Source organism: Vigna unguiculata, chromosome 9, assembly GCF_004118075.2.
Source record: "Vigna unguiculata cultivar IT97K-499-35 chromosome 9, ASM411807v1, whole genome shotgun sequence".
NCBI lineage: Eukaryota > Viridiplantae > Streptophyta > Magnoliopsida > Fabales > Fabaceae > Vigna > Vigna unguiculata.
This window is the reverse complement of record NC_040287.1, coordinates 31,869,017-31,887,706: the sequence shown is the minus strand read 5'-3', so window position 1 is coordinate 31,887,706 and position 18,690 is coordinate 31,869,017. Positions and strand designations below refer to the sequence as shown.

At 29.5% G+C, this 18,690-nt stretch overlaps 2 protein-coding genes across 3 annotated transcripts; one reads left to right on the top strand and one right to left on the bottom strand.

Moving 5' to 3' along the window:
- Nucleotides 1-5,900: 5,900 nt before the first annotated feature.
- On the top strand, nt 5,901-9,456 carry LOC114164826 (mitochondrial carrier protein MTM1). The gene is made up of 10 exons (XM_028049600.1): nt 5,901-6,174; nt 6,583-6,672; nt 6,864-6,992; nt 7,105-7,164; nt 7,255-7,425; nt 8,320-8,422; nt 8,569-8,660; nt 8,736-8,888; nt 8,970-9,028; nt 9,118-9,456. The coding sequence occupies exons 1-10, from the start codon at nt 5,974-5,976 to the stop codon at nt 9,254-9,256; spliced, it is 1,197 nt and encodes a 398-aa protein (XP_027905401.1). The 5' UTR covers nt 5,901-5,973; the 3' UTR covers nt 9,257-9,456.
- A 3,200-nt stretch (nt 9,457-12,656) lies between these two features.
- On the bottom strand, nt 12,657-16,294 carry LOC114162373. 2 transcript variants are annotated; one of them, XM_028046242.1, is made up of 3 exons: nt 16,133-16,294; nt 14,004-15,631; nt 12,657-13,145 (listed from the first exon to the last, which is right to left on the bottom strand). In XM_028046242.1, the coding sequence occupies exons 2-3, from the start codon at nt 15,572-15,574 to the stop codon at nt 12,965-12,967; spliced, it is 1,752 nt and encodes a 583-aa protein (XP_027902043.1). In that variant the 5' UTR covers nt 15,575-15,631; nt 16,133-16,294; the 3' UTR covers nt 12,657-12,964. The 2 variants fall into 2 exon arrangements, with proteins under 2 accessions (XP_027902043.1, XP_027902044.1); XM_028046243.1 differs by having other exon boundaries at nt 14,019-15,631.
- Nucleotides 16,295-18,690: the final 2,396 nt, after the last annotated feature.

Genomic DNA, 18,690 nt, shown 5'->3' with positions numbered 1-18,690 from the left:
TTCTACTCATTTTACCTTTTCAGATAGCGACCCTATAATAATTTCTATATGCTTTTTATTTTGGCCCAGCCGTAAAGTTTTGTTTTGGGCCCGAATGCTGCTTCAAATATAAAATATTGGGCTTTACATTTTTTTCTTGCCCGGTCTTATTATGCGCCTCGATAGTTCATGTTTTATAGAGGATTTCTGAGCTCTATTTTTCTTAGAGTAGGACACTAATGATCTTCAAGGTACCACCACTACTAAAAAAATTCATATTTTCTGTCAATTTTGTTTTGAAATTTTTTTCATCAAAAATACTTTACAAATTTTATTGTGAAAAACAATTTGCAAAAAATTGCTACCAATTTTCTTGCAAAATATTTTGTATAAAACACATTTCGCAACAAATTTTGTAAAAAATACTTACAAATTTTCTAATTTTGTAAGAAATAATTACCCACAAAGGAATTATTTGTCAATTAAATTTTTTTTAAAAATGGCAGAAAAAAGTATTTTCTTACAAATTGTTTTAACAAATTTGCAAAAAAATTTCCATGTAATATGAAAATTTCTAGTAGTGTTCATATATTTAATTTTATTTCTCACCATTGTGAAACCTTTATTTATCTACCGAAAGAATTATTTAATTGTAATTTAATATTAATTTTAATTATTAAAATTAAATATTTAATTTTATAGTTTCTTTTTCTAAAATGTGGGGGAGTGAATGTAAAGGCTAAACTACTTTTATAGGAAATATTTTTTTTTTATAATTGGTTTCTAAATAAAATTTCTAGAATATGTTCGATTTCTAAAACTATCACTCATTATGTTAAAATTCTAAAACTTTTCAAAAAGTGCTTTGGGAATGTATTGAAAATTTTAGGCCGAAGTCCACTTTGTACTCTATAGTTTTGTGAATATACCAATTTAGTTTTTATAAAAATATAATTGTACTTTTACATTTCATTCTCTACTTTCATGGTTTAATTATGTTTTAAGTCCCGATAAATTTAAGAACTTCCCATTAAGTTCATGATAAATTTTGGTGATTTATTGAGTACTCAATAAATTTAATTTTTTCAATTGAGATTCTACCGTTAACTTTGTATGTTGGATGATATTTCGGTTAAGAGGTTTACGTGGTTATTATCTTGTCATGTTGAATTGTTATCACATGTCATTTTATTATTTTAAAATTTTGTAATTTATGAATTTATAATTTTTAAATTTCATAATCGTATAATTTTTTATTTTTATAATTTTATTATTTTAATTCAAGATTGTATAATTGTAAAATTATAATTTCATGATTTGAATAGAAATTGAAAATATATCGTAATTTTATATTTCATAGATTTATATATCATGATTTGAAAATATAATATTATAATATATATCGATAGTGGTTATAAAAGTTAGCATGAATATTAGAAAGTGGAGGGTTCAGGATTTAGTGAAATAAATACAGAAAAAGTTTTTAGTTTTGAGATTTGTATCCATTGTTAAATATATGGTGATTTAGATTTTATAGTGGTATTGTATGTGCAATTTTAAATTGTCATGTATATTTGTTATGAGTGAATGAGTTGGTGTGGACGATATTTGTTGGATTCGAAATGTGTGGTTCAACAAAAGGTAAAGGACTTTGTCTATAAGACTCTATGAAAAAACGGTGGGAAATCTTAGGACTTTGCCCTAAGAGAGAGATAGGAGGAGTGAACTTCGTTTATAAGATTCTACATGATGGTACAAAACTTTGTCCATAAGTCTTTCCAAGAGAGTAGTAGGAAGTGAACTTCATCCGTAAGATTCTAGGAGTAGTGAGAAATTCTAGCTCTTGTGGTGAGCGAATGACTGGTCAGCTACGTGCGTGAGTTGTAGTTGAGAACTTGATATTTGCTTAGTTTTTGGAGAATGAAAGGTTGAAAAGTCTATGAGAGGGTGTTACAACTTTGAAAGTAGTTTATCATGTGGTTTTGTGTGAGTTGATGTCTTGCGTTGAGACCATTTGTTGGTTGAATTGGTGTGTGAGATCACCCATTGTTGCTTTGATAACATGTTTTGAGCTAGAATATGATCATGGGTTGAGTTTGAATATTGGTTAAGAGATATGATGTACTTGTTTTTCTTATATTGTTTAGTTGTAAATTGGGATTGTATAGTTGTTTGTTTGTATGTTAGCTTACCCTTGTTGTTTGTTTGTGTTGATTACCATGGTTATATTTTTGTATGGGATCAGATGATAAAGCAGGTACATATGGAGATGCGATAAAGCAAATACCCTATATGACTAACTCCTTCATACTCTTCAGTCTTCACTATAAGATGTTCAAACTTTATTTCTAGGTAGCCTGAGATATACTAGGTCTAAGGTATCTCCAATATCCAAGATGGGGTATGTGCATGCAAAAGACATTCTTTACCTCATAAATAATACTGTTTATAATGAATTTAGCTTTTACGTGATTGGATCTAGGTTGGATAAGTGATAACCTTTCTTGAACTTTTTAGGCTTTTGTAAATCCAGCTTATGCCTATATCTCCTTCTTAATTGTGGTTGATCCTTAATTAGCTTTTTAACGAGATATTTACTCCTTATTATCTGTTGGTGAGATGATGTCACTCTATATTGTCTAGGATATTCATAATCATATATAATATATTAGCCTCTAGATTTGATATGATCTAGGTTTGAATCTTGATATAAAACTTGGAAAAAAAATCACATTTTTTATTATCTCGTCATCTTCCCTATATATACTTATGATTTGGGAAGTAAAATATTTTTAAAAACTAAAAATCATGTATACATATTGTAGAAATGAATGGCAATTTAACGTTCTTAAAGCAAAATAAAGATTTGTGTAGAACTTAAAAAAAAAGTTTCTATAATTTGAGAAAATCTTAGTAAATATTGGTATAATTTATTTAGTAAAATACTGCGTGAATACATAACTGAGGAACAAGTTATTGTTTTTTAATTAATAATTAGATAATATACTAATGGTGAACAAGAAGGAATTGTTTTTTAAAAACTAGAGATTCAAATGTGCCAATAAGTTTTTATAATGACAAAAATTACATTCAAGAAACTATAAGAATCAAAAGCAAATTTAAACCCGATTTCTCCAAAAGTGTGATGTGTAATTAAAAAACATTTTCCCGAAAGTTATCCATTTATTCAAGTTCATATAATCAAGGCCCAAATTTGTCTGGAATCTAAGTTAACGGGTCTTCATTCATTGTTCTAGAGACTCCACCACTAACAAATATTGTTAGGGTGTTTTCTCTTTGCATATTTTTTTCTTAGAACACCTCCTCTCCTTGTCATATTTATATTAATGTATTTTTTACATGGAAATAGATTTAGCGTTTTTGAAATCAATTTATCGAAATATGGATATTTTATACCTTCTCTATTTTTTTTTTTGTCAAAAATAAGACTCAAATTGAACCATTTGGAGAATGGTGGGTCTTGAAAAATAAAGATAAAAGTTATTAATGAAAATAATTGTTGAAAGTAGTAATAAATATCTAAACGTTATTATTGATAGTTAGGAATGACTGTCTATAAATACAATATATAGCAAGAATTGAAACTTCATATTGTGTATGATCTAAAACATTCATCACATATTAAAGAGTTAAATGTGTACTAAGCAAGTTTTTGTTATGTTCGAATTATCAGATCATATATAATTTTTCGATTTCAATCAATTGATTTTTTACTACTTAAGTTAAATTCATGCGTTTCATTTCAACAATTTACTTTATACAATTTAATTCTTTTTCAAGTAAATATTTTTATTTAATTCGTGAACTTAATTTTCAGCAATTTGTTGTCATTTATTTTCAATTCACTTCATCTTCATTAACTAATTTGAATGAATTAAAAAAAATCAAATTCAAGTACTTTATATTGGTTTAAACCGTTAATCTATTTTAGTCTAACTTTAATCAAATTTGAGATCTATGAGTGACCTATGTAACTGTGTGCGTACGGTGCACATGTGTACGTGCGTGTGTCTGTATTCATGTGTCTATGCGCATGGGAGTTTGCACGGGTGCATATCTTAATGTGTGTTTATGCATGAATGCGCACGTGTATATGTATAAATTTTTTCTTGCATTTATATACTTATGTTAGTTGTAAATATTCTTCTTTTCGCAACACTTTTTGCCAATATAATTAGTGATTTCATTGTTGTCGTTATGGATAACTTAAATGCTAACAAAAATAATTAAGTCTAAGTTGAAAAATAAAAAAATCTTTTAATGTTGTGTTTTGAATGTACTTCTAATTTAACTAGGGCTCAATTTGACATAACAAATTACACACTAATAAAGTTAAGAACTAAAAAAAGCTTTAAATTTGAAAATTTAAATAAAAATTCAGTTTAATTTTATATCATTTTATATTTATCAACTAATTTAATAATTTTATAAGCAATAGGTTAAATGTTTTATTTTAAAATAAGTAAAGGAATTAAACACCTATTAGCGTGTAAGTTAAATTTATTACTCACATCCTTAATTCCTATATTGATGAACAGGAAATAAACTTCCGCCTTCGGAACTTATATTGGATATTAGAAACATATTTTTAGAAATATTATAACTGAATGTTATTCTGAAATAGCTAAAAATAAGTTTGGTTCATTTTCTTATTTATTTTCAGAAGTACTTTTCAAAATTATAAAACACAAATAAAAATAAAATCAAAGTTAAATATGGACACTACAACAAATTTATCATATAATGACTAATTTTAGTGACAAAATAAATAATCATCATAATGACCAATTTAACTAAACTTTCTTTTATTTTGAATAAAAAATTATAATGATTTCTAAATTGATAATTAAAGAAATTGGTCTCTAATTAGTCATTTGAAGTCTAATTTCATTGGTAATAAAAAGTTAGTAGTTAATGTTAGTGACCAATTCATATTAGAAATTATTTTACCAATTTAGAGACCAATTATTCATTATAAAAACTATTCTGATTACCAATCACTTTTAGTTTATAAATTAATATATAAATTAGTCACAATGAAGTGACTAATTATTTTTTATCACTAAAATTTGTCATTATTAAGAGATTTTTTTTGTAGTTGGACAAAAAAAATAACTCTACTTTTTTCTTGAAAATGTAATATTTTTATTCCTTGGAAATAAAATTTGTACAAACATAAAAAGATAAAATTTATAAAAATAAAATATATTTATAACATTTTGTATTACTCTATAATGAATCTGAAAACAAATATTTCCAATTTTACAATTCTCAAAATGCAAAATAAACGCCTCCTTTCCTTCCGATATACAAACCTAAAACAATTCAGACCTAAAGTTAAAGTTTACGATGTTGAGATGCAGTGGAAAAGTTTTAGAATATATTGCAGACGAAGAATGATAGATTAATAAAGTTTTTTTTTTTTTACAAATTTTGATAAATTATCTATTTAGATAAAAAAAACTATTTTATTACTTTATTTTAGTTAAAAAATAAAAAATCAATCTATTTTAATTTTATTTATGAAACTTTATTAAATTTGTCAAAAAGATAATTTTTCATTGCAGGCTGTACTGGTCGTGGTTAGTCGCACTGCAACACAACCCTCCAAAACCTAAGGTGGAGACAATTTTAATATTTACACAGCACAACCACTTTCTAGGGTTTATTCTGTCTATAAAATGACGTATCCCAACTTTTCAACAAGTATTTAGGCCCTCCACGTAAGCCCTCATGTATGCCTCTCGCTCTTCTTCCCGTGTATATTCAACACCTTTTTAGTACTTTTACGTTGATTTTCTTCCAACTAAAAAAGCACACAAAACAAATCTTATTTTTGGAGGGCATAATTTCACTACTATTAATAAAAAAAAAAATACATAGCCATTTGAGTCATCATTTACCATTGAATCATAAAGAGAAAAAAAAAGTAATAGATTAACAGGATTCAAAGTGAATCCAAAATTTGTGGGGATGGCTTCGGAGAAAATCGAGCGAACTGCAATTGAAATGAACAATGAGGATACAAATTTGAGGGAACATTCTTCTCCTCCTCCTCCTCCATCGCAAAAATCATCCAAAACTCAAAATTTGGGAATCACAGAAAGATCTTTCTCTGCTGCAGGCGCCGCCTTCTTTTCAGTCATCATTGCCAATCCCCTCGATGTTGCCAAGGTGCCTTTCAATTTTATTCTTACACAGCGGAATCTCTCTTACATTGTTTTTTCTCTATCCTTTCTTCTTCCTAACCATTAATGAATTGTAGTTTTGATAGTCCAAAATTGTTTTCTTATGTTCAGTTTGTGTCGATACCTTTACGTGGCATTTCGTAACCTCATTTTTCCTGGTGTCTTATAGCTTTACGCTTTCTTTTTCTTTCTTTTCGTTTGTTCGGATTAATTATTCGGAAATCATTCATGGACAGCAAGAAAAGGAAAAGATAGGGTAAATTATATAATATAATAGGAAGAGAGGCAAAGAAAAATTATAGGTGCTATCAGATGATTGATGATATACAGTAGTGTTTAAGTTTCATTACTTCTAATTATTGGTGTACTGTGATTTGTTTTGCCCATGTATCAGACAAGGTTGCAAGCACAAGCAGCAGGGGTTGCATATTCTCATCCACTCAGTAATATGACTAGTAGAATGGCTTGTTTTGGCCCAAATATGGTACGCAAGGAACATAAACTTTTGCTGTTTTGTCTGTCTACAAAACAAACTCTTCTTAAATGCTTGTTTTGTCTGGTTGAATGATTTTGTTTTGTTTTAAATCCAACTTAGTTGGTAAAATGAAAAATTTATATAAGATTTTCCTGAATAGAGTTGTGCAATTAATTTGGCATTACCAATGTTATTCTTAGATGTTTGCTGATTTAAGGTGTTCTCCATCATGCCACCGGGCTGGAATCCAAGGAACAGTGTCCATCTGTCCTCCTGAGTGCTTTCGTTACAAAGGAACACTGGATGTCATCAACAAAATTATCCATCAGGTTCGTTTTCTTTTTTCTATTCTAAAACTACTTAGAAGATGTCATGTTAGAATATAAGAGAAAATTGTCAAAATATTATTATTTATTATGGAATGACAATTTGGTATTGCAGGAGGGAGTTGGTAAGCTGTGGAGAGGCACAAATGCTGGCCTGGTTCTTGCAGTACCAACTGTAGGTTAACATTTTGAATGAACGGAGATTTATTGATGTGTTAATAAAAACAAAATGACTCTGACATAACTTTTTGTGTGGTGAAATAAGGTGGGAATCTACCTTCCTTGCTATGACATTTTACGCAATTGGTTGGAGGATTTCACAGCTAAAAATGCTCCAACTACAGTTCCTTATGTACCGTTAGTGGCTGGTTCATTGGCGCGCTCTCTAGCTTGTGCAACTTGCTATCCTATTGAACTTGCTAGAACTCGTATGCAGGTATTTACAACATATATTTTCGCACCCAATGTGGGAAAGCTCTAGCTTTTTTCACTTTTTATATTCATCAAGTGTTTGTTTAAGTCACATTTTTCAATGTCATTATGCTAACTCAATGTTGTCATCATTATCATTGGCCAATTCCAATTTCTAATGACACTATTGTGTCTTTGTTTATTTGGAGGCCTAACAGTCTTACTATGTTTGAATCGGTGAAAGTTAGTGGACTAGAGTGACATCTTACTTAGTTTTTTGGATTGAAAAATTAGGATATATAAAACCTATAGGAACCTATTTCATGTTATTTAATTATTAATTATCTCTATAATTTAACAAAAAATTATGCTTTTAGTAATGATCATTGTTTTGTGCTTGTCGATTTTTTTCGTGATCATTCAACCTTCAACTTTCTTAGTTGTGGTTGGCCTATTGATAAGCTAAGTACGTGCTTTCACTATCCAATCTGTCTTGTTCTGCCAAATCTTTTTAATAACTTTATGATTAATGTCATTTCATTCCCATTCAAAAGATGGAATAGGAATTTTGGTTCCAATTTATTATAAAATATCTAAATAATAGAATCATTTCTTTGTTTTATTATGTTCTAGTCCCTTTCATCGTCCTGTGTTGCAGTCCTCCCTACCATGTCACATTTCATATTTTCAATAATCCAAACATGGACTAAAATTGTGTATTATTCTATTGTAACAAATGTTTCATATTTAATTTATTCTGTATGTTCTATTATATATTTTAATTCTTCTAAAAGTTAATAGTGATGTAATTAAGTTTTATGTTGACTTCAAGTTATATGTTCTATTCCACAAACTCTTTGGGTTCTGCTGATTTTGTTTGGAGAATTATGGGGTTTTGATTTATTGATTTTGGATGTAGGCATTTAAAGTAACTCAAATTGATAAAAAGCCTCCTGGAGTGTTTCAGACACTGCTTGGTGTTATGTCGCATGTCAAAAGCACAAATCATCCACAAAGTAATTGTAAGTTCTTAACATAATAAATTTGATTAGGTAACATCTTCTTCCAACTGCGACACGAGGCTATAAATATATATAAATTAATAAGGTAAAATGGTAAAAGAATTATTACATAATCATGGGATTGTTGATCATTTGATAATATATAGTGCGAGGTTATCGTCTTTTGTGGACTGGCATGGGAGCTCAACTTGCTCGTGATGTACCCTTCTCTGCCATTTGTTGGTCCACACTTGAACCAGTGAGTTTCTTTCATGAATATTCATTTCTTATTCTCTAGCTTTGTTTTGTAATGCCAATTACTGTTGCATTGCAGACTAGAAGAAAACTTCTTAGTTTTGCTAGACATGATGAGGCTAATGTGTTTAGTGTTGTTGGAGCAAATTTCGGAGCTGGTTTTCTTGCTGGAACTATAGCAGCTGGAGTTACATGTCCTTTAGATGTTGCAAAGACTCGAAGGCAGATAGAGGTTTCTGCTCTATTTTCTTAAACAACTATTTGAATTAATATATGTTTCATAAGTTGATCTTATTCTTATGTAATGTTGTAGAAGGATCCTATGAAGGCATTGAAAATGACTACGAGACAAACATTAATGGATGTGTGGAGGTATGCCATAGTTTGGATTATTTGTTTGAATTAATGAATGTGTTGATATAAATTGTTACTGATATGTTTGATTTAAACAAAATTTTCAGAGATGGAGGCTTGAAAGGATTGTTTGCAGGTTTTGGTCCACGAGTTTGTCGATTAGGGCCTTCTGTTGCATTAGTGATTTCGTTTTATGAAGTTGTCAAGTTTGGTCTGCATCGTCAACACTACAACACATCATCATGATTCAATCCTTCTTATTATGCCACCTTTCTTGCTGCAAAAACAAATTTTAATCGAAAGTTTTGGAGATTGATTGAGCAACATTAACTTTTTGGAACAGAATAGAATAGGAAAATCATCGGCATAGGACAAACTCTTAGGTTTTTTTGAGTTTTTCTTTTTATCCTTGTAAATTGATTTTGACAAGCACAAGTTTTGTTACAGTTGAGATTCTACTTATGAACTGATTGAAACTTTTTTGTTCCTCTCAAAAATCTCTAAATGTGAAAAAAAAAAATCTTAGCATAGTTTTTTTTATTATTATTATAAAATGTAAAAGATACACTTTGGAATATCCTTTTCATAGCGTGTAAGAATTGCCTGGAATACTATTTCTGAGAAACATAGGCCCAAACATAAGGAAAAAAAACAAAAATACTTTTAAAAATAAAATACAATATGATAAGTCTTTACATGTTAACCATGAATATACCAAAGCAATAAATTTTAGTTAGTAAAGTAATTGATAAATCAAGTAGTGATTGATTCACATATTGCATTTATAATTTCGTTTAATCAAAAATGTCAAATTAAAAATGCACATACCTTTGTAAAAAGTGTCTTATCATGTTCTAGAAGTTTTTTTTTCGAAAACATTTTCTTTGTAAAAAATAAAATAAAATATTTGTGGTGTAAGCAAAACATGTTTGTGTTAAATGTGAAAACTTAGTTTTATGACGTGTGTGATTGTCTTTAAAAAAAATTAAAATTTTGCTTGAAAAACTTAGTTTGGTAGAAACAAGCGTGCAAACTTAATTTTAATGCAAAACTTAGATTTATTACAATTTTAACCCGAACCTAATTTACAAACTTTAATTAAGCATAGAAATCAAAATTATTTTTTCGTTAAATTGATAAAATGGTGATTTTGTCTTTAATCTTTTCTCTTGTTAAATCGATAAATTTGTGATTTTCTCCACACTTATTTTTAAGGTTTTCTGTATTTCAAGTCCAGCACATGTAATTTTAAACTCAAGTTAAATCCTTTCATCAAACTCCATGATAATCATATTACAAGCATGTCTTTACAAACTTTAAAATTGCTAGTAACTTATCCGTTTTCCTAACTTGTTATTTATTTTATAATCAAAATTAAATTTATTTGTAATTCAAAATAGTTTCTCCTTATAGTTGTTTGGTCTTAAACAATAGTAAAAAAGAGTTAAATACACCAAAACCTAATAAAACATTACCAAAATATAGCTTGACACAAATAAAAGAACTAATTAGTTCAAATAATCACATGTTATTCTCTAATAAAAAAATGGGTTGAATGTGTTGTTGTTTGCTAATTTTGAGTTAAAATTAAAATTAGTCTCCTTTCAAAACTTTGGTTACTACATTCCAAATATTTATTACATTTTTTCATGATTTATTCTAAAATTAATTTTATTAATTATGTGATTCATATTTTAGTTGATATATATATATATATATATATATATATATAATTTTTTCAGTTTCAAAAATAGAATAAAGAATTAAAAATATAAAAAAGAAACATTAAAATTCTCTTAAATTATAAAAAATATTATATAAAAAAATTATCCTGTAACCTTGAGGCGTAGGTAATGCTGTCATTATCTTTTTGCAGTAAAGCCAATTTTGATCTCCCTACGCAATCCACAATTTTACTTTCCTGTTTTACAAATGAAAAATTGGTTTCATATTCACAATTACTCTAATATTCAATTATACCGTTGTTTTATTTCTTTTATTTGGGTTTATTTGAACCTGAATATAACACATACATTTAGTGTACCACAAACAATTATGTAAATAAATAAAAGTAATAAGAATGAAAAACTGAAGATTGGATTAAAATTGTAATTCTTTTGCAAATTTAGAAACTCAGTGTTTCGGTTTTAAAATGAAGAGACTACCTTTGCGAAATGAACAAAAGAGAGACAAGAAAGGTATATATGAAGTCTTTTACATTTTATATTGTATTATGAAATTATTTGTTTCACCTCAAATATAAGGTAAGATAGCATGTACATTACTTAATCTATTATTTGGTGTGCATTAAACATCGTAACAGGATATTATAACAAAATAAAATTTGTTGTACTTAACAATAAATACATGAAATAGAAATAGAAAACTCTGCTTCATTGCTTCAAATACCAAACTGGTTTGGTATAAAACTTGGAACATAATGTCATTCCAATGTTCAAAATATCTGTCAATTAACCTACAAAGCTTAGCCACATTTCATCCATGTTATTATGTCTGTTATCCCAGAGAGTTTCGTGTTTCGTTTGTTAAGTATTATTTATTATCATTATTTAACATCTTTTATCTTATCTAAATGTTTGAAAAGAAAGACAAAGCGCAATAAGTAAATAAAAAGTAGTCAGAAATAGGATATACTCATTGAATTCTTAAGATATTACAATAAGACCCGAATTCGTTTAAAATTTATCCCTTCCTAGTCCTCCAATGCCTCTCTCTCTCTCTCTCTCTCTTTGCCAATGACCATCCATCAATTTAAAAATAAAGCAGTAGTCCCTTGATGACTTAATGCATTATATAGGTGAGCACCAAGGCCAGAAGCATAAGAACATATGCAACTGCTTGGTCAATTGTGGTGCCTGCAAAATACCAACAATTTATTAGCTATCTGCACTGTGCTCCTTCAAAAATCTTCAGTCTTTAAGTATTGAAAATTGTTCACAGAAAAAGCAATGAAAGAAGAATGAAATCCAGAATAGAGAGAAATACCATCGCTTGTTGGGGCAGGAGCTGGAGCAGTGACTTGTGAAGAAGCCACACTCATGAGAGCTGCAATGATGAGGAAAAGAAAGGTAACCACCCTGAATGAAGCACTGGAAACGGCCATGTTTCTCTCTGCAGGTATGTCTTTCTTCTTCTTATTGATTTTCTTTTCTCTCTCTCCTTTCTTTTCTCAAACTTGAGAGAGAAAGAAAGGAGAGAGAAGACAAAGTAGCTAAGCCTGTGTAAGAAAGATGTTTGGGGTGGTGAGATTCAAGAGCCCTATCAAAGCCCTTTTATAATGCCAATGCACTCTTTTCAGATGTGGAATGAAGGGTGCACCCGCACTTTCAGGGTTCTGTTTCCCTTTTCTTTCGTTCAATATTGTTACTAACAACATTTGGTCAAACCAACTCATATTTACTTAATATACGTTTCGTTTACCTTAAAACAACCCATTTGAGTAGTTTCAACAATAACTTCACAGTTTAATTGATAAGTATTGGAAATGTAAAAAAATTGGCCATATTAACTAGTTAGAATGACTTTCAAAATAATTATTATAAAAATTAATAAGTTCATCATTTATAATAATTGTTAATAAATGACAAAAATATATTAAACAACAAATCAAACTAGTTTAGCTGGTTTTCAGTTTTCTCCTTGAAATAAGATAGCTGCTGTTTCACATAGTTCGCAGTTCCATTATTTTGCTACACGTATTCTAATTATTGCCCTTAATTCCTTAAAATAAACAGAGAGGACAAACTAAGGATTTCATGTTGAGAAAAATAAAAATTGCGTACTTTTCTTTGCCATAATTACTAAAACTACGATAATAACTATAAAAGAGTAACAGTGGACAGAATATGCATGCACGTACAGGCACCATAATATTTAAATTGAAACAAACAAAAGACACACACACATAACTGTGGATCCTAAGACTGAACGAAGTTAAGGAAAGAAAGTGTTCTCTTTGTTTATGTAGATCTGGTATAGTTGCTTTGAGTAGCGAATGGCAAAGGTTCTGCATAGTTCAACTGCTGTGGGGTCATATTCTTGCAATTCCTTGACAGACTTCTTCAAACCACCACAAGGATCTCCATGAGTGAGGTACTCGGCCAAAGTGCTGCCTCTGTAAAAGCAAGAAAACACGAGAAAGAAACTGATATAAAATAGACTTTGAACTCACTAACTAAAATTGCTAGTTTTTTCTCCGAACTACTTTTCGAATGGTCTTTAACATCGGAAGATAAAAGATGAACAAAAATTATATTATTTGACTATGAGATGAGATTGCAAAGCAGAGGGGAGGGCAGAGTCTGCGTATGGCTTCTGAATGCACTCTCTTTTACTACATATTCTGTGTTCATTAATCAATATTGTTTCTCTCATTAACATCAGTTACTATCAGATCAATTCAAAGAAATGGGTTAACCCTGTTATGCATGCTAATTCATAAATGCAATTTTCAAAACAAAAATATGTCCAAATAAGATAGAACTAAATTAATTTTTAACTACATTCTAAAACTCTTTTCATTTAATTATTTAAAAAATAATAGTTTTTAGTTGTGCTCCCGGACTCAGAAAATCTCCAATGACGATCTAATGGTAATCTATGACTAGAGTATTTAAAATTGTGTTGTCCACGCTTTAAGACCTGAGGAGAATTTTAAACTTGGTCTGGTTGGCGGTTATTCGGATTATGTGAATCTCTTGTTATAGAGAATCTTATCTTCTCAACCGCCAATTCCCTCCAAAACAGGGTTCCAATTTAGAGAGATAAGATCCTGCATCAATTCACCCCGTCCCACCCCCACACAGAAAAAAGAGACAATGTGCAACTTCTACTCTAAAACAAACATAATATTTATGTTGTAGATGTCTCCAGCATGCGTAGAAAAACCATGAACCTTTTAGGAATCATACCATGTTAAATAAGTGCAGCATAGCCAACATTATACATTGTCAGTTATTATCTGTGCTTCTACCTGTTAGCATCAAACCTGCTGAATCCTCGCTGGTTAGTATACAATGTTCCCCTGCTCATCTGTTCCTCGGAAGTTTGCTGTTGATAGAGAGCACACACAGCCTTCATACACAATTCAGAATCTTTCCCAAAAGCTGCAAGCATATCAGCCTCAAATTCCCACTCCATGTGATCTTTCTTCCTCTGAATTTGTGATAATATCTTACTGAAGTCTATGTCCTCATCAGATTCACCTCTTGCATCATCCATCTGATTATCTGGTACATCTTGTGAGTTACAGGAATCCGAGTTCACATCCCCATCAGATGCATCTTGTGATTTGCTTGATGCATCATCATAAGACAACTCATCAAGATCGTCAACAATAAAATCACTCAAGCCTTCATCTCCACAATCAGAGAAATCCTCTTGTGACTCCTCATCAACAGTAGTAGCATTTTTTGGATTACATTGTTGATGTTTGGCCTTACTAGATGTATACGATGTTCTACCTTCTTCACTTTTTTTGGCCAATTTTCTGAGTGGCTTTATACGCTGCCTAGGTGTTACTGTCCCGGTAACGTTGTACACTGCTGAAGTAGAAGCAGCTACTAAGTTATTTGTGTCACATCTGACTTCATCAGGTCTTACTGTCTGAATATGCATCCTCTTTAATTTACAAATCGGCACATCATCATCGTCACTTTCTGACTCACTTGAGACAACATTACAATTTCGTTTCCTCTTAGGTGTTACCACAAAAGGTAAATCTTCACCAGAATTCCTATCTTCCTCCTTGTTTTTGTCATAACTGCTAGACATCTTCTCATTTTCTGCAGGAACACACGATGTAACAAAAATATCTCTGCTACCCTCACTATCTAGAAAAGGGTGTTGGGCAACATTGGGTTCATCATCACTGTCAACGATATCAATTGCAAAAACAGAAGCAGATTCTGCAACAAAGGGTGCAGATAGAGCCATCGTTTTGCTGGGTTTCTCTCCAATCTCAAATGTCATTTTCCTTTTAACTCTCCCAACACATAGCACTTTAGACTCGATAACTGGTTCTAGATGCGAACTACCACCAGTCCTAATCATACCACTTTCCTCGTTCTTTCCACTTTCTTCATGGTAATAATTGCCACCTTCCAGCTTCAACTGTGAGGCCCATGATTCCAGTTTCCGGTACCTGTCTTTCCAGACCTCAAACTCACTCTCATACTTTTTCTTCTCACATTCCAGAATACTGTTTTCAATCAATAGTTGTTCAACCTCATTATCACGTGTCAAATCAATAACCATGTCCACTTCTCCATCTTTTACATTGCCAACTTTTTTCTCATTACGCCCTCCACTAAACATCCTCAAAACTTCCACCTCGCCTTCAAGTGCCCTGAGTTTAGCCTCAAGTGCTTCACATTGCTCATCTTTCTTCTGAAGCTTAAACTCTAACTCGGCACACCTCATTTCATCTTTCTTGCTTCTCTCTTCCCATTCATTACATCTACAACTTTCTGACATGTTATTGATAACAACATTGAGGTTTGACATTTCTTTATCTACCTTCAATTCCTCTTCAACAACCTCCATCAAAAGGGATTTGCAATATTTTTGTTAAAGAAGACCTACATTCCTGTCTCAGAAAGCCTGCGTTCGTAATTTTTAATATGATTAAATCCAAAAATTATGATAATTAGAAATGGAAAAATCCACTTATAGTATACTGAGAAAGAGAGAGAAAATGCAATTTCTAAAACCCATCAAAGCGCGCTTGCAAAAACAAAAGAACAGAACTAAATCAAATGCTTTTTACTCTCTAGTTAAACCATAATTTGCCTTTAAAAAATTTGGGTTCCAATCCAATTTCATTTTTTCGTTGTTCATTTTTTGTTGTCTTGTTTTTTCTTAAAGAGTTCATATCTCATGTTCATGCTAGTATCGAGTCACACTAGTAAACAAGCCACAGACATGAACCAAAGCAAATACCTCTATTTTCTTCACGTATTATAGTAAAACTATATGAACGTAAGCTACCTTACAAAGAAACAGTGACTTCCATCCTGGGTTCAATTTTCGTTTTACCAAAAGGAAAATAGAAAAAAAATATATATTAAAAAAAGTAAATTGGAATAACTGCAGTGAACTTACATTAGAGTGTGCTTGGTCAGAAAAAGCTGGGAAATTTGGGGAATGAGTGTGTTTAGTAGAATGAACATAGTTAGGGTTTGTGGGGATTCTTTTGCCCTATTTAGAAGCATTCGAGTGACATTAGCGTGTGAATCAGACAAACCCAGTATAAAGAACAAAGAAACGTTGGTGAGAAGAACGAAAACTTTAACTTCGCGCGGTAACCGTAGACATGACGTGTAGCATCTCAACGGATCTCAGGCCCAGTAGCCAACATTGTAATGGGGTTGAGGCCAACTTCTTACTACACCTCCATAATTTCTTCATGCAACCTCCATACACTTAAAATTCTAATTGTACCCCTTTTCTAATTTTGAGTTTTGTAATACATAATTTAAAAATATTTCAGAATGTGTAATTTGAAATGCAAATATTATATTCTAAATTTTACATTTCAAATATAAATAAAAAATACATATTTCAGATTATATAATCAAAATACAAAATTTATATTTTAGAACATAAAATCCGAAGGATAAAATATAAAATATAATGTTTAACTTGAAATATAAAATTTATATTTCAGATTATACTATATAAGAAAAAAAATTATGTTATAAATTCAGTTTTGCATTCCAGTAACTATTAGATTAAATAAATGGTGATGATCCAGTTCTCGAAAGATGTTGTATTTCATTCAGGAATTTACGAGGCATGTATTTTATTGCACTTTCTTATGTATTACAAGCACAAGTTGTTTATTATTTGAGGGAAGAAGTACATATGAAACCCAAAATGAAGAAAAAAATAATAATTTAATTGGATTGTATATTTCATGTAAATATTATAATAGAAAATGTACTATTAATAAAAAAAAAATCGAGCGAGACATGTGATTGACAACGCATACAACAATTAGAGCTGTCAATTTAATTCAACTCATAAGACTTGGTTTTGTCCTCGTGAACTGAGACAATAAAGTGTATGGGACTAAAAGACTTTTCATTAAAAAAGTCTACAATTTTGGTCCTAATCGTTTAGGTCATTTGTAGCCTGTCTAAGTCGTCAACCTAGTAATGTCGGCTAAAGGGTAAAGCGAGTATAGGTCCGAAGGATAAAAGGGCCTAATTTTTTTTACTATTTATATTTTTTTATTAAATTAATTATAAAATTATGTTTAAGAAAAAAAGACCTCAAATTGTTTTTAGTACTAATTAATATACTTCTATTAAACTAATTATAAAATTATGTTTAAGATAAAAAAAAGGCCTCAAAAAAATATTTGATTACTAAAATAGCTCTATTAAATTAGTTATAACTTTATGTTTGCAAATAAAATTTAATTAAATTATTGTTAGTGTATGTTAAATTTTATTGGTAATAATTATCTTTATTCTCTTATAATCAATTTGGATTTTATTTCCATCCTTTAAATCTCTTGAATCTCATATTGTTCATGTGTATCAATTTTTTCATCCTTATTTCTAGTTAATATGTTTTTTCTTTCTATTGGTGTTGTTATTTTTATTCTGTTTTGTATTTGTATTAAAAATAGAAATGTGTTTATTTTGCCTAGTTTTTTTTTTTGTGAACATTTAGATTTATGGATTTCGAGAGTATTTTTTTCATATATCTTGAGGAAAAACTGAATTCTTTTACAAAATTATTAATTAGATTATGGTTTAGTCTTTTAATAGATTAATTGGGGTATAATTCAAAGTTTAGTTTTTTGTAGAAAAATAATTTAAGTTTAGAGAAAAAAAAGACTTACTATCGAGTTTAGAAGAACAATATTTTTGTAATTATTTTTATTGATGATTAATCTTAAAATAAACAACTTTGCAAGTTTATAAAAAAAGTTGAGACTTAAAAATGAAAAAGAGACTTGAGACTTCAATATACTTATTTTCTTGACAATTAGAACCAGATTTTATTGTTTTAATTCATTCGTTTTATATATTTATCTTTAGTAGTGTTTTATATATTATCAATTTTTTATTTCATGTAAAAGTATATAGATATGTCAACTATAAAATTTGAATAAGGCTATTCAAAAATTCAAAAGAAAAGAAGAATTGAGACTTTAATTACATAACAAAAAAAAAAGCAAATATCTTGTGTATTACACGGTGTGTAGATATTTCTTTTTTGAAAGAAAAATGCCTAAACCTTGAAAAATCTTTAAAACATGATAATTTGTTGGATATTGATAATTTGATTTAATTTTAGAATTAAATAACTTAAAGAAAAATTATAGGTTTGGAAAATGATAAACCAATTGACATTCTTAATCATATAAAAAGAATAATTTTGTTTCAAAGTGCATATGTAACATATAGAATAATGTTAACAATTTTAATGTCAGTTTTTCAACCGAAAGGGTATTCTCAAAACTAAAGATAATAAAAACTTATTTAACATTTATAATGTCTCAAGAAAGATTAAACATATTACTTCTAATATCTATTGAGAAAGAAATATTAAATGAGATTAATTATGAGAATTTAATAAATATTTGTGCACCAAAAAAAGCTTGAAAAATAAATTTTAAATAAAATGCCTCATTTTTTAAGTTTGCT

Coding starts and splice junctions, on each gene's coding strand:
- LOC114164826 (XM_028049600.1), top strand. CDS start 5,974: ATGGCTTCGGAGAAAATCGAGCGAACTGCAATTGAAATGAACAATGAG. Junction 8,889..8,969: donor AGACTCGAAGGCAGATAGAG/GTTTCTGCTCTA, acceptor GTAATGTTGTAG/AAGGATCCTATGAAGGCATT. Junction 9,029..9,117: donor ACATTAATGGATGTGTGGAG/GTATGCCATAGT, acceptor CAAAATTTTCAG/AGATGGAGGCTTGAAAGGAT.
- LOC114162373 (XM_028046242.1), bottom strand. CDS start 15,574: ATGGAGGTTGTTGAAGAGGAATTGAAGGTAGATAAAGAAATGTCAAAC. Junction 13,146..14,003: donor AGCAGGTTTGATGCTAACAG/GTAGAAGCACAG, acceptor TTGCTTTTACAG/AGGCAGCACTTTGGCCGAGT.